The 13781-nt window shown below is 44.0% G+C and overlaps 1 protein-coding gene across 1 annotated transcript in view; it reads right to left on the minus strand.

Moving 5' to 3' along the window:
• Positions 1 to 13565, minus strand: part of C9H10orf67 (chromosome 9 C10orf67 homolog) — a 138015-nt gene extending 124450 nt beyond the window's left edge. The window contains 2 exon segments of the mRNA XM_077945488.1: positions 1784 to 1904; positions 13357 to 13565. Of these exon segments, the coding sequence (XP_077801614.1) occupies positions 1784 to 1904; positions 13357 to 13565 (330 nt within the window).
• Positions 13566 to 13781: the final 216 nt, after the last annotated feature.

The raw sequence follows: 13781 nt of genomic DNA on the forward strand, positions 1-13781 counted from the left end.
GGACGGGAAGGGGAAGGGGAGGGAACCGGGCGGGAACCGGGAAGGGAGGGGAAGGGAACCAGGACTGGAACCGGAAAGGGAAGGGAAGGGAACCAGGAAAGGAAGGGAAGGGAAGTGGGATGGGAACCAGGAAGGGAGGAGAAGGGAACCGGGAAGGGAAAAGAGGGGAACCGGGACGGGAACCCGGATGGGCAGGGCACTGGGACCGGAAGGGAAGGGAACCGGAATGGGAACCGGGACGGAAACCGGGAAGGTAAAGGAAGGGAACCGGGATGGGGAGGGGAGGGGAACCGGGAAGGAAACCGGGAAGGGAAAGGAAGGGAACGGGGATGGAGAGGGGACGGGGTTGGGGGGTAGGTAGGGGAACCAGGCGGGAAGAAGGGGAGGGGAAGGGAAAAGGAAGCGAAAAGGGAAAGGGAAGGAAGGGAAGGGGAATGGGAAGGAGCAGGGAGGGAAAGAGGAGTGAGGGGAGAAGTGACAGAGGGCGTATGTGAACTGTGTCTCAAAGAAGGTTCCCCGGAGCTGCCATAGACCATTTCCATCTGAATCCTACTGACCATAACATGGTCATTTGGACACAGTTACAAAAGAGTAAAATAAAATGTTTCTGAAAGTATAAAAGAAGACAATAAACTGGCAAATATGTAGGAAAGAGACATTCTCAAAAGTTAGTAGCAGGAGTGTAAATTGGTACAATCTCTATGCAGGGCACTTTGGCAATATCCTTCAAAATGACTAATTCATACATCCTCTGACTCAGAAATTCCACTTTTAAGAATTTACATCACAGATTTACTGGCATATGAGTATGTGCAGGACTATTCATCACAGTAAAATATTAGAAATGACCAAAATGTCCATCAATATGGAAAGCTAAATATATGATGCATATTTTGTGATGTAATGTACTAGTGAAATAAATGAGGAAGCTCTATGTGTCAATATGGAACGACTTCCAAGTGTAAAAACAAAATCAAGGTAGACAAGAGTATTTATAGTGTTATGCTACCTCATGTGACAGCGTTATTGATTAGGGTTTTTAATAATAACTCTTCATCTCCAACGTACATGCAATACCATGTTCCTTTACAATCAAAAAAGATCCAGGCCAGGCACGACGGCTCACGCCTATAATCTCAGTATTTTGGGAGGCTGAGGTGGGTGGATTGCTTGAACCCAGTAGTTCCATACCAGCCTGAAAAACATGGCAAAATCCCATCTCTACAAAACATACAAAAAATTAGGTGGGCATGGTGGCACGCACTTGTAGTCCCAGCTACTTGTGAGGCTGAAGTGGGAGGATCACCTGAATCCTGGAGGTGGAGGTGGAGGCTACAGTGAGCTATGATCACACCCCTGTACTCCAGCCTAGGTGACAGAGTAAGACACTGTCTCAAAAAAAAAAAAAAAAAAAATTCAAAGAAAATTTAACAAAATGTCAAAATTTGGCAAAGTTGAGATGGTGGGTTACACAGTTATCCATTATATATGCAAAAATGTTTGATAATTTTTTAAAGTATCAAAAATAGAAAATGTTCACAGATGTCAAAAGAATTTCCAACCAGAGTAACAAAATACTTTACTAAACAAATTAACATACGTAAGTATGACATAAATATAAGTAGTAGCTTATATTAATTTGTTGAAGCACAACTATCATTCAGCTGTTTGTCAAAGATGCTAACATTTTAAAAATTTTAGTTCACTTTTGTCTATGAAAGAAACATGAAGGCAATTAATGCCAAAAATTTTCTCAGAAGTTTCAAAACAAATTCAGATTTACCTGTGCTAACTTTTGCGTGGATGAACTCAATTCTTTTACTGACAGTATTTCACTGGAATCGGTTTGAGTGGCATGGTCTGTGCTGAAAAAGCCAATCTTTAAATCATCTGAAATGTTAAGTCTGAAAACAAAGGAAATGAAATGTGCTTTATGTCATATATATTTTCTTAGAAATAGATGTTAGTGTGTATTTTTTTGTGTAAATCATATCATATTTTAAGTATTCTAAGAGGTTGGTGAGGTGAGGAAGCCTCTGAATTAGCTCTTGTGATCTGGAGCTAATGAAGATAATGAGATTATCAAATTCCCTGGACTGAGGCATATTGCTCTATGAATACTCAACTGATTTCCACTTTTCTGAGATGGTCAATTTATATACCTGCTTTTAATATCTTCCATACTGTTACTGCCTGTGCTACTGCTGGAAATCATCCTAGGTTATGCATGGGCCTATTCAGCAGAAATCCTTTAAGATAGTGGTTCTCAAAGTATGGGCTGAGGATCCCTGGGGTTCTGGGATACTCTTTTAGAAAATCTATGAGATCAAATTAATTTTATAATAGTATTAAGATTTTATTTGTCTTTTTTACTATCATTATGTCACAAATGGTCAATGGAGTTTTCCAGAGGCTACAGATTATATAGAAGCAGCTCTCTTCCATTAAGCCAGGCATGGAAAAGCTTTGCAAAATGTGAAACAGTGATATTCTTCTCATGAAAGTTTTTGTTTTAGAACAATACAGTTAGTTTTTCTTTAAAATATGCTATTTCCAGCTACTCGAGAGGCTGATGCAGGAGGATTGCTTGAGCCCAGGAGGTTGAGGCTGCAGTGAGCTATGAATGCACCACCACACTCCAGCCTGGGCAACAGAAAGAGAACCTGTTTCAGAAAAATAAAATAAATAAAACCTGGTATTTATATTAACACATACCTGGTTTATCCTTATTTTAAATGAATCAATTTAAATATATTTTAATTTTCTTCTTTTGAATTTCTCATCTGGCAACTATCAATAGACAGGACCAACATAAACTACATCTCTTTGAGGGTGCCAATTTTTTAAGACTATAGAGAGGTCTTGAAACCAACAAGTTTGAGAATTGCTTATTTAAGATGATCACACCACCTTCCTATATTTGATTTTCAAACATTATTCCTGAAAAATGTGAATAGGCCAGGAGCAAGTGTTTGTAAATTCTTTCTACAGATTTCTAAGGACAGGCATCTCAAACAGCATTAAGAAGGCAATTTTCTGGATGCACTCTGTCAATTTGATCAAACTTACCACAACTGTTTCTAAAATGTCAGCTAAAATAAGAGAACCACAAAAGCCCAAGTAGAATTATCAGACTTCTCAGCGTAGGTGCCAAAGGCAGAATGTCTGTGCTTCTATCCCGCCTCTTCTGCTGACAAGAGCAGACCCCAATGCGGGGCACCCCATGGCAACTCCCCTCTTCTTGTATGCTGGCTGAACCTCAGATTTGTCCCCCACAGAACTCAGATGAAGTTGACCATATTCCCAGTGCCAAGTGTAACTCCAAGCTGGGCTACGCCCATCACAGTTATCCTACCCTCCTTGGCAGTGGATATCCAGGGATGGGTGTAGAACCCAGGTCTGAAGAGGGAGACATTAGGAAAGGTTTGTTGGGAGCTAGTAAGAAAGCTTTTTAGACTCCCACAAAGGGAGCACCAGAGGAGAGTTTTCTTCTTTCACTCTGGATATTGCCAAGGGTGGAAGTAATGCCAAGAACTGGCACAGTCACTCGGTGACCACAAGGGGAGCGAGCCAGGGCATAGATGATGAGCTTTCAAAAAAGATGGAAATAGGTTGGGCACGATGGCTCATGCCTATAATCCCAGCACTTCGGGAGGCCAAGGTGGGAGAAGCACTTGAGATCAGAAGTTTGAGATCAGCCTGGCCAATATGGCGAAACCCCGCCTCAACTAAAAATAAAAAATTAGCCGGGTGTGGTAGCACGTGCCTGTAATCCCAGCTACTTGGGAGTCTGAGGGACAAGAATCGCTTGAACCTGGGGGGGCAGACGCTGCAGTGAGCCGAGATCGCACCACTGCACTCCAGCCTGGGTGACACAGCAAGATTCTATCTCAAAAAAAAAAAAAAAAAAAAAAGATGGAAATAAATTTGACTGATGACTTTGCTTGGCCATTGACTCAATTAGCTCTGAAACCTGTCATACCTCCAGTCTTCCTGTAATGTCACAGAGTAAATGCACCAATTGTTGGCAGTTTCTGTCAACTGTAGCTGAAGGCATCCTGACTGGTACTCTAGCTACATGGCATTAGATAAATTACTAAACCTTTCTGTGCCTTAGTTTCCTCTTATGGAAAATGATAGTCCCCACTTCATAGACTTACTGTGAGAATTTAGTGTGTTAATACTTAGAAGTATTTTGAATGATCCTTGATACAACAGTAAGCCCTCAAGAAATGTTACTCATTATTAGTACTACAGTGGTGGTTGTTTCTACTGTCACTCTGATGTTTTGAAATGTCATAGGTTTTTCATCATATTTGAAAAAACTATTAAAGCATAGCAATATCAACTAAGAAAGGCCATTGAATGTGAAAAGTCCTTGAAGTAAAATAAATAAATAAAATAAATATCAAAATAAAGATCTTCAATTAATCCCACAAAATTTTAAACTTTCCATACACTAATTACAGTAAACAAATAAAAATATGCTATATATTCTGAGGTAGTGATGAGCACCATTTCTCATTACATACACCCCATGTAACTTACTCATGTGTCGCGTATCTGCTAGTTAAATGTTCCCCCAAATACATCTGTACCTTAACAATACCCTCAGCCTAGGATTAAGTCTCCCCACAGTTGTACCTATCAAAACTATATGTAACCACTTTCTTTTCTACCTTCTTTTGCCTTCCATTCTCTTCCCTTCTCAGGGTGAAGGAATCAACATGGAGGTCAAGGACATGGGTCCATAAAAAAAATTGGGAGTCATGCATAGAAGAACAGCAAGCCTGGTAGCTAAGAATGTGGGTCAGTTGGGGGAACAGGGGAAGCAGCACAGAGGTGGCACACAGAGAAGAGGACCACAATAGTGGGAGACCAGATACATTGAATGAGTAAGTAAATGTTCTCAAAATGACAGAAGTCAAGTTTTTCAGTTCTAGGAAAGATATTTACAAACATAGGGAAAGAGTAGACTAGAAAGTTCTCTGAGACAAGGGAATGGAATGGGAAGAATTGGTATGAATGCATGCTTTTATAAATATAGATACATAGATACATAAATAGTTGCAGGTGCATATATGTATGCACATATATATGTGAACATATATGTATGTGCATATATTTATACATATCTGTTTCTAGTTCTGTCCAATGAGAGGGCCTAGAAGAATGGCACCCCAGTAGTGATAAGCACATCTAACACTCAGATGTTGGTTTCTTTTCTTTCTTCTCCTTTTTCTTTTCAATATATTTTTTCTTTCTTCTCCTTTTTCTTTTCAATATATTTTTTGAGACAGCGTCTTGCTTTATCACCCAGGCTGGAGTACAGTGGCGTGATCTCAGCTCATTGCAATCTCTGCCTCCTATGTTCAAGTGATTCTCGCGCCTCAGTGTCCGAAGTAGCTGGGATTACAGGTGTGGACCATCACACCTGACTAATTTTGTATTTTTAGTAGAGATGAGGTCTCCCCATTGGCCAGGCTGGTCTCAAACTCCTGGCCTCAGTGATTCACCTGCCTCGGCCTCCCAAAGTGCTGGGATTACAGGTGTGAGGCACCACACCTGGCCCCAGATGTTGGTTTCTAAAAACCATCCTCCACTAAAAGAAATGACGTCTCCTTGAAAAAATGGTTCATTCCAAGACTGGAATAAAAGTATATAAAATTATATAAAAGCAAAAGTATAAAAAGAGCCTGAAACATTTTGTTTGCCATAAAGTGAAGAAATGCTCAAAAGATGATGGGAAAATGTAAAAATGATGAAGAAACTAGACTGAAGAAACACCCACTGGACATATTTAAGACAATTTAAGCATCAAAATCAATAATGAAAGCATCAGATTATAAGCCATTGAATAAAATAGGAATCCATCAATCCATACTGATATGAATGAACAAATAAATGAGAATGGGAAGCTCTAATAAATGTAGAAAAAAATAGAAAAAAGGCAGAGAATTACCATGTGGCAGTCATCATAAAGGTGACATTAAGATAGGAGTCATCAGGCTGGGTGCAGTGGCTCACACCTGTAACCCCAGCACTTTGGGAGTCTGAGGTGGGTGGGTCACTTGAGCTTAGGAGTTGGAGACCAGCCTGGCCAACATGGCAAGACTTGGTCTCTATAAAAAATACAAAAAATTAGCCAGGTGTGGTGGCACACACCTGTAGTCCCAGCTACTTGGGAGGCTGAGGTGGGAAGATCACCTAAGCCTGGGAGGTTATGGCTGCAGTGAGCTTGGATTGTGTCACTGCACTTCAGCTTGGATGACAGAGTGAGATCCTGCCTCAAAAAATAAATAAATAAATAAATAAAAATAAAAGAGAGGAGTCATCATTGGCGACCATGTCTGGTTAGTATAAGTTTTAGAAAAAAGGAAATTGTAATACCTAGAAAATAGTAATTTATGACAAAGAAAAGAATGGTAAATTTAAAATAGAGGACCTTGGTAGGCACCAACTCAACAAGGTCAAGGTTAATGAGGGGAAAAATTGAACCATGCCTACTAAAGTTGAAGCCCTGACAACCCAACCCGAGAAGTTCTTTATGACCAGGTGACTGAGGGAAAAAACCTCAAGCCTGATTCACAGATGGGCTCCTCACCAGCTGGTAGTTACCTGCAGTCTCAGAGCCACACTCAGAAGTGACCCTGAAGGACAATCATGAAGGAAAATCCTCTCACTGAATAAACTAGAAGCAGTATATTTGGTTGTCTATTTTTTCTGGATGAGGGATGGCCAGAATTACGTATCGATGTTAATTTATGGGCAGCTGCTAAAGAGTTAGCAGGATGGTCAGGAACTTGGAAGGAACAGATTGAGAGATGGATGTCAAGAATGTCTGGGAAGAATTCTGTGGATGAGCCTTTGAAAACGGGCACAGACTGTACAGGTGTTTGTGCGGCATCTGAATGCTCACCCAAGGGAATCCACTGCAGAGAAAGTAGTTAAATAATTAGGCAAAATGACACGCTCTGTGGATATCCGTCAGTTTCCTTTTGCAGTCACCCCTGCTTGCTTGATAGCCCTTGAACAAAATGGCCATGGTGTCAGGGATGGAGTTCAACAACGTGGTTTTCCCCTTACCAAGGCTGGCCTGGCTACCATAGGTGCTGAGTGCCTAACTAGTCAACAGCAGAGGTCAATACTGACCTCTCAATATGGCAGCATGAACCAGAGGGAATAGCCAGCCACCTAGCGACAGGTTGATAGCACTGAACCTCTTCCATCATCCTCACTGGAACACACATTTATTTTGGATATGGATTTGCATTCCCTGACTATACCACACTGGCCAGAACCACAAGGCATGAACTTACAGAACACCTTATCCATCATCACGGTGTTCTCACAGGAGCACTTCCCATCAAGGAACTCATTTCACACCAAAAGACAGGCAGCAATGGATTCATGCCCATGGAAATCAGTGATCTTATCATATAACCCATTACCCAGAAGTGGCTGGCCTAAGGTCAAATAGCTTGCTGAAGATTCATTTAAGGCCAGGCACAGTGGTTCATGCCTGCAATCCCAGCACTTTGGGAGGTTGAGGCAGGAAGATCGCTTGAGCCCAGGAGTTCACGACCAGCCTGGGCAACATAGACCCTGTCTCCACAAAAAAACAAAAGCAAAATCAGCTGGGCATGGTGGCACACACCTGTACTGCCAGCAATATTTGGGAGAAGCAAATCCATGAAAGAATGTAGTTCTGTCTCACAGGACACAGTATATGCTTTGAAAGTATATGGTGCTATCTCTTCTACAGTCATAGGTCCAAGAATGAAGAGGCACCTCTCACTCTTATGCCTAATAACTCATGCCCAAAATTATAGTTTCCCGTCTCTGCAACTTTAGGATCTGCTGGTTTGTAAATCTTAGTTCACAAGGGAAGAATGTTGTTTCCACCAGAAAATATAACAGAAATTCTATTGAATTAGATGACACTGATGACCGGTCACTTTGTGATCCTTATGCTGCTGAAACAAAGGCAGAAAAGGGGATCACTCTACTGGCTGAAGTGATTGATTCTGAATACCACGGGGCAATTAGGTTGCTGGTGAACAATGGAGTCAAGGAGAATTCTGTCTGGAACCCAGAGGATTCTTTGGGGTGCCTCTTAGTGTTTCCGTGCCCAGTAGTAAAGATTAATGGAAAAAAGGCAGGAAAAAAAAAAAAAGCAGAACTTTTAGGAAGTCAGGACCTCCAGGAATGAAGATTTGGATCTCACAACTAGGTAAGGAACTTTGACCTGTCTGTACCTTTCAGCAAGTTTTGCAGCCACTGGGCAAGCCATCCCTGCAGACCAGCAGTTGTCACGCCCTCTGGCAAGTTTTTCTGCCACAATGTCTTCTCCAAAGAGGTATCATCCTAATCTCAGCCTTCGAGGGCGGGTCTTCTAACTCCTTAGTTCCTGCCCTGTTTCCTCTTCCTCAGACCTGGAGGTCATAGCTGCTTTTTGCATTTACTATCACTGTATTGCATAGAGTCTTCTTTTACCACCTTACTGCCTTTTACTAGTTAAAATTCCTTCTTACTGTTTAAAAAAGAACAGGAAATAGTCCCTGTTCAAGTTAGCGGTGAGGTTTCTGCCTCCTATCTGGACCCCGAGTGCTACATCAATATAGTAAATATAAACAGCCATGGGAACTAACTGTGTTTCTGTATAGTCTACACTGCTGCACATTTAACAGACCTCAGTGATTCACTTTTCCAGGCTAGAAATGCAATCCTTTACCTTACCTAGTGGTAAGTGGCTCCTTTTTACTATTCAGCCACATTTTTCATTAAGCACGAACACGTATGTTCTTCTGTTCCTTCCCATTTTAAGCAAAAGACCTATCATGGGTGGTTTATGGAATGTGAATAGTTTTTATCAATATATTTTTTTCAGGATATGATTTAGAAATTTGAAATTCTGTTTTCAGTTATTTCTGGTGCCATAATATTACAATAATACAATATGATATTTTAAAATCAGGTCCAGGCTGGCTGCTGTGGCTCATGCCAGCACTTTGGGAGGCTAAGGAGGGCAGACTGCTTGAGCTTAGGAATTTGAGACCAGCCTGGGCAACGTGGTGAAGCCCCGTCTCTACAAAAATACAAAAAAAAAAAAAATTAGCTGGGCATGGTGGAACACACCTGTGGCTCCACCTAGTCAGGAGGCTGAAGTGAGAGGATCCCTTGAGCTCAGGGATCAGAGGCTGCAGTGAACTGTGACCGTAATACTGCACTCCAGCCTGGGTGACAGAGGGGGGGCTGGAAGTGGCAGATTCTTCTTCTAAATCTCTAATGAGGATAAGCCCATGACTCTCCAGTTTCACCAGTCCTAACTGTTTATGTGACTGACTAAAAAAGATCCAGCCCATTCAGAATCTAAGTGAAAGAGGAAGATTTTTTCTTCAGTGTCCCTTCAAATTCCAAATGTCTCTAATTTTAGCTAACAACCCTGCTGCCTAGAATGGAAACCCACATCACAACAAATTAGCTAAGTGGTTCCTACACAGTCTTTATTTATAGGTTCAACAATTCTATTCCTGAGTAATAAGTTGGTTGTTATGCATAAAACAGAATTTGGGGAAGATAATTATGTTTTTAAAAATAAATTAGATACAAAATTAACATCCTAATTTATTTTGGAAAACAGACCTATGGATATGTATTAATAAAATGCAATGACTCTTCTCACTGAATCCTAGAATTATCCATCCTACAAATGTTTATTAATAAATCAGTCAATGAAGATAGCATTAGGTGTGCTAAACTTTCACTGTGGCATATTTCTCAGTGCTAAATAAGAATATTGCTTTCTTTTGTTCCTCTTCAAAGAACACAGAACTTTGATGTGCCCCATGGCTCATAAACTTCTCTAACTACACTCACTTCCTGGCTGATGTCACCAAGGCTCTCAGCTTAAGACACCATCTTTGTGCTAATTATTTCCAAACTGATATAGCCGAGCTGAACCTCTCTTCTTAACTTCAGACTCATCTAATCAACTACCTACTTAACAGCCTAAACTGATGTCTAATAGTCACTGCTGACATATCATGACCAGAAGTAAGCTTATGATATTCCCTTCAGATCTGTTCATCTCATTATCTTCCCTTTTCCGGTTACTGGCAATTCCATTCTACCTGTTCATCAAGGTTTCTCTGGACCTCCAACCACTGCTACCCAAAGTCATCTTCCACAAGGAATATTATAATAGTCTCCTGTTTCCTTGTTTCTGCCCTCGTCCTCACTATAGTCCATTATCAAAACAGCAGTCAGAGTAATCCCATTGAAGGATAAATCAAATCATGTCACTTCTCTTTCCCAATCCCCTCATGGCTTCCCATCTCAAAGTAAAAGCTGGAGTCCTTACGGTAGTCTAAAGTCCCTCACCACAGGCACTGAACCCCTTCCCTCTGACTTCACCTCCACTATTCTCCCTCTCTGCTCCAGCCACACTGGCCTCCTTGCTGCTCCTAGGACATCCAGGCACCGTCTTTCTACCCAGTGTTCTCTCTGCCTGGAACACTTGGTACCCTGATAGATTCTTAGGGCTCCCCCCTCAAGCCTGCAAGTCTTCACCTCAATGTCATTTTCTCAGTGAAGCCTTCCCTGATCACCATTTCTAAAATCTGCAATCCAGGCCGGGCATGGTGGCTCATGCCTGTAATCCCAGCACTTTGGGAGGTCGAGGCTGGAGGACTGCTTGAGCTCAGGAGTTTGAGACTACCCTGGGCAACACAGCAAGACCCTGTATTAAAAAAAATTAGCCAGGCATGCTGGGGTGTGCCTGTTGTCTCAGCTACTCAGGAGGCTGAGGTGGAGGGATCGCTTGACTCCAGGAGTTCAAGGCTGCACTGAGCCATGATCATTCCACTACTCTCCAGCCTGGATGACAAAGTGAGACCCTGGCTCTAAAAAAAAAAAAAAAATTAAATCACAACTCCCTCCCCACTTGCCACACACACACACTCACTCACTCACTTTCCTCTTCTCCCTCCCTGTGTTAGGTTTCTTCCTTATCACTAACCACTATCTAACTTATTATATAGTTTACTTGTTTATCTAGTTTATCATCAGTTCCTGACTAAGATGCAAACTCCACAAAGGCTGGGCTTTTGTCTGCTTTGTAGACCACATTCAGCACCTGAGCCTCTCTCATTCACACCCAGGCACTGGCTCAGTTGCCCTAGTACTTTGGGTGAAGAGGAATGAATATGGGCGTCAGTGGTTATTTTCTTCAGTCAATGAGCACCCTGGCACCATTGGTCTGCCCTTGAGCCCAGCAGGTGCATTTTTTGGGGGCAGCTACCCAACCATGGAATGCCAAGGAGTCCAGGGCAGGACACCATTCCTATCAGCAAACACTAGAACAGGGTAGACGCCGTGTGCTTCTGGTGTTTACCACATGCTGCCTCTAATAAATGCTATTCACAACCATCACTAGACCAGGTCCCGTACACCCTGACCCATTTTAACAAACGTACCCATTGAATACAGTGAAGCTAGGGAAGCCGAGCCCAGCAGCACTGCCTCACTGGGTCAGTCCCACTGCTGGGTTAGGACAACTGTGGTCCTTTCTTCTTACCCTGGAGCTGCTTCTGTGTGAGGGGCTTGCCCCTAAGCCAGCCCACCTGGCACCATGAGGTCCCTGCCTAATACAGTGGTAAGTTCTCCCATAGCAGCTAAGCTAGCTCTGGCTACCTATTGATTTGAAAAGGTTTTTAGAAAGAAATTTGCATTTTCCCAGAAACATCAACTCTACATTATCCAAGTAAACAACAAAGCTAGAACACAGGGAGCAAAGGATTATGAAAGGGAGGGGTTATAAACAAGGATCAAGGAATAGCAAATAATGACATCGGCAAACACTTCTATGATTCTGCTATGGTCTGAATGTTTGTGTCTGCTGAAAATTCATGCTGAAATCCTAAGCCCCAAGATGACCATATTAGCAGGTGTGGACTTTGGAGGTGACTAGGTCATGAAAGTGGAGCCCTATAAATGGGATTAGTGTCCTTCTAAAGGCAAAGTGGGAGCGGGTGTGGGGGAAAACTCCCTTGCCCCTTGCCCCTTGCCCCTTGCACCATGTGAAGATACAGCCAGGAGGTACTGTCTGTGCAGAAGTGACCCTCATCAGACCCGGAATCTGCCAGTGGGCTTCCCAGCCTCCAGAATTGGGAGAAGCAAATTCCTGTTGCTTATAAGCCACCCAGCCTATCCTGTTTTGTTACAGCAGCCCGAGGGGACTAAGACGGGTACTGTGTCCTAGATTAGCTCATTAAATATTCACTATGATCTATGAAGCAGGCACTACTCTTCATCGTTCATGAACGATTATTTCCCGCTGAGAAAACTGAAGCACAGAGAAATCAGTCGCCTAACTCACGGCCCCTGTGAGAGGGTCGCCAAGATTCTGGAACCCGGGCAGTCTGGCTCCAGAGTCCGTGCTCTTAGTGTCCAGCTATACACTTGAAGAAGTGAAAACTGCAGCTCTTTTCGGACAGTGATCCCCTCGAAAAACAAACAAAAAACTGAAGCCCAGCGGCTGGAGCAAGGGGCCTGGAAAGGCGTTGAGCGAGGACCGGGGTGCGAGGGCTCCGGGGCGGGCTGCCGGGGACTGCCTCTATCGCGGGTCACCTGGGGTTGAACTGGAATTGTTCAATAGAGGCCTCCAGGCCCTCCAGGATCTTCCGGCATTCCTCTGTCTCAGGCGTGTCGCCCCAGTTCGCCATCGCAGCCCGGGACGTGCGCCTCCCGCGGAGCCGCTTGCTGCGCTGAGTCGGAGTCAGGAACCCAGCGTCCGTTGCTATGGCGACTCCCAGGGAACCGGCGAAGCGCGGGAATCCGTGGGCGGGGGCCGAGGAGGGCCGCGGGTGGAGGGGGGCGGGGAGCGGGGTGGGGAGGAGAAGGGAGGAAAGAGGGAGGGGAAGGAGGAAGGAGATGGGGAGGAGGGGGATAGGGAGAAGGTTGGGAAGAGGATAGGGTGGGGGCGGGGGGGGAGAGGGAGGGGGACGGGAACGGGCGAGGGAAAGGAAGGAGAGGAGGTGTGGAGGGAAGGAAGAGGGGGAAGAAGTGGGAGGAAGGGGGAAGAGATGGGAAGGAGGATGGGGAGGGAGCACGCGCAGGAGGAGGGGATTGGGGAGTGGAGAGGGGTAGGAGAAGGCTGGGCGGGCTCCCGAGCAACCCCGCTGCGCTTCCACTGTCCCGCCTGCCTCAAGGCTTCCCCACAAGGCAGCCACAGCCTGGCGGCCGCTGCGATACCCCAAAAGAAAGCTGCACCCCTGTAAATAAACCTTCAGCCTCCTGCCACGCCCCCGGACCCTGCTCGCTTCCTCCTCTACCCAGGCGCGGAGCTTGGCCTACCTCGTGGACCCGCGCATTTGCGGGGGCTTGGATTCCCGAGCTTCTCGCTTCCTACGCGCGCGCCAGAGCCACAGCTCGGTGGCCTTGGCTTTCATGGCCTCCTAGCGTGTGCCAAAGGTCCCCCTCAGGGAGGAGGAAAAACAGTGAACCCATGTAATAACTATGCTCATGATATAATGAGCCCTGCGATCCCGGACCAAGGCCATCATAAGAGGAGAGCGGGCTGCCTAATAAACTGCCTCCACCTACCACAAACGTAGGCTTTCCTGGACGAAATATTTCCTTGCAGAGATTAAACAGATTTCTATTTAATAAGGTCAGGTGAGAACATAAGGCGTTAAGTCTTAAACTATACCATCTAGTGTGGAATTCAATTTTACCAAATTTCTACAATAATAAAAGTTTATAGTGAAACTGTTGTCATT

The sequence above is a fragment of the Macaca mulatta genome, chromosome 9 (assembly GCF_049350105.2).
Source record: "Macaca mulatta isolate MMU2019108-1 chromosome 9, T2T-MMU8v2.0, whole genome shotgun sequence".
Lineage (NCBI taxonomy): Eukaryota > Metazoa > Chordata > Mammalia > Primates > Cercopithecidae > Macaca > Macaca mulatta.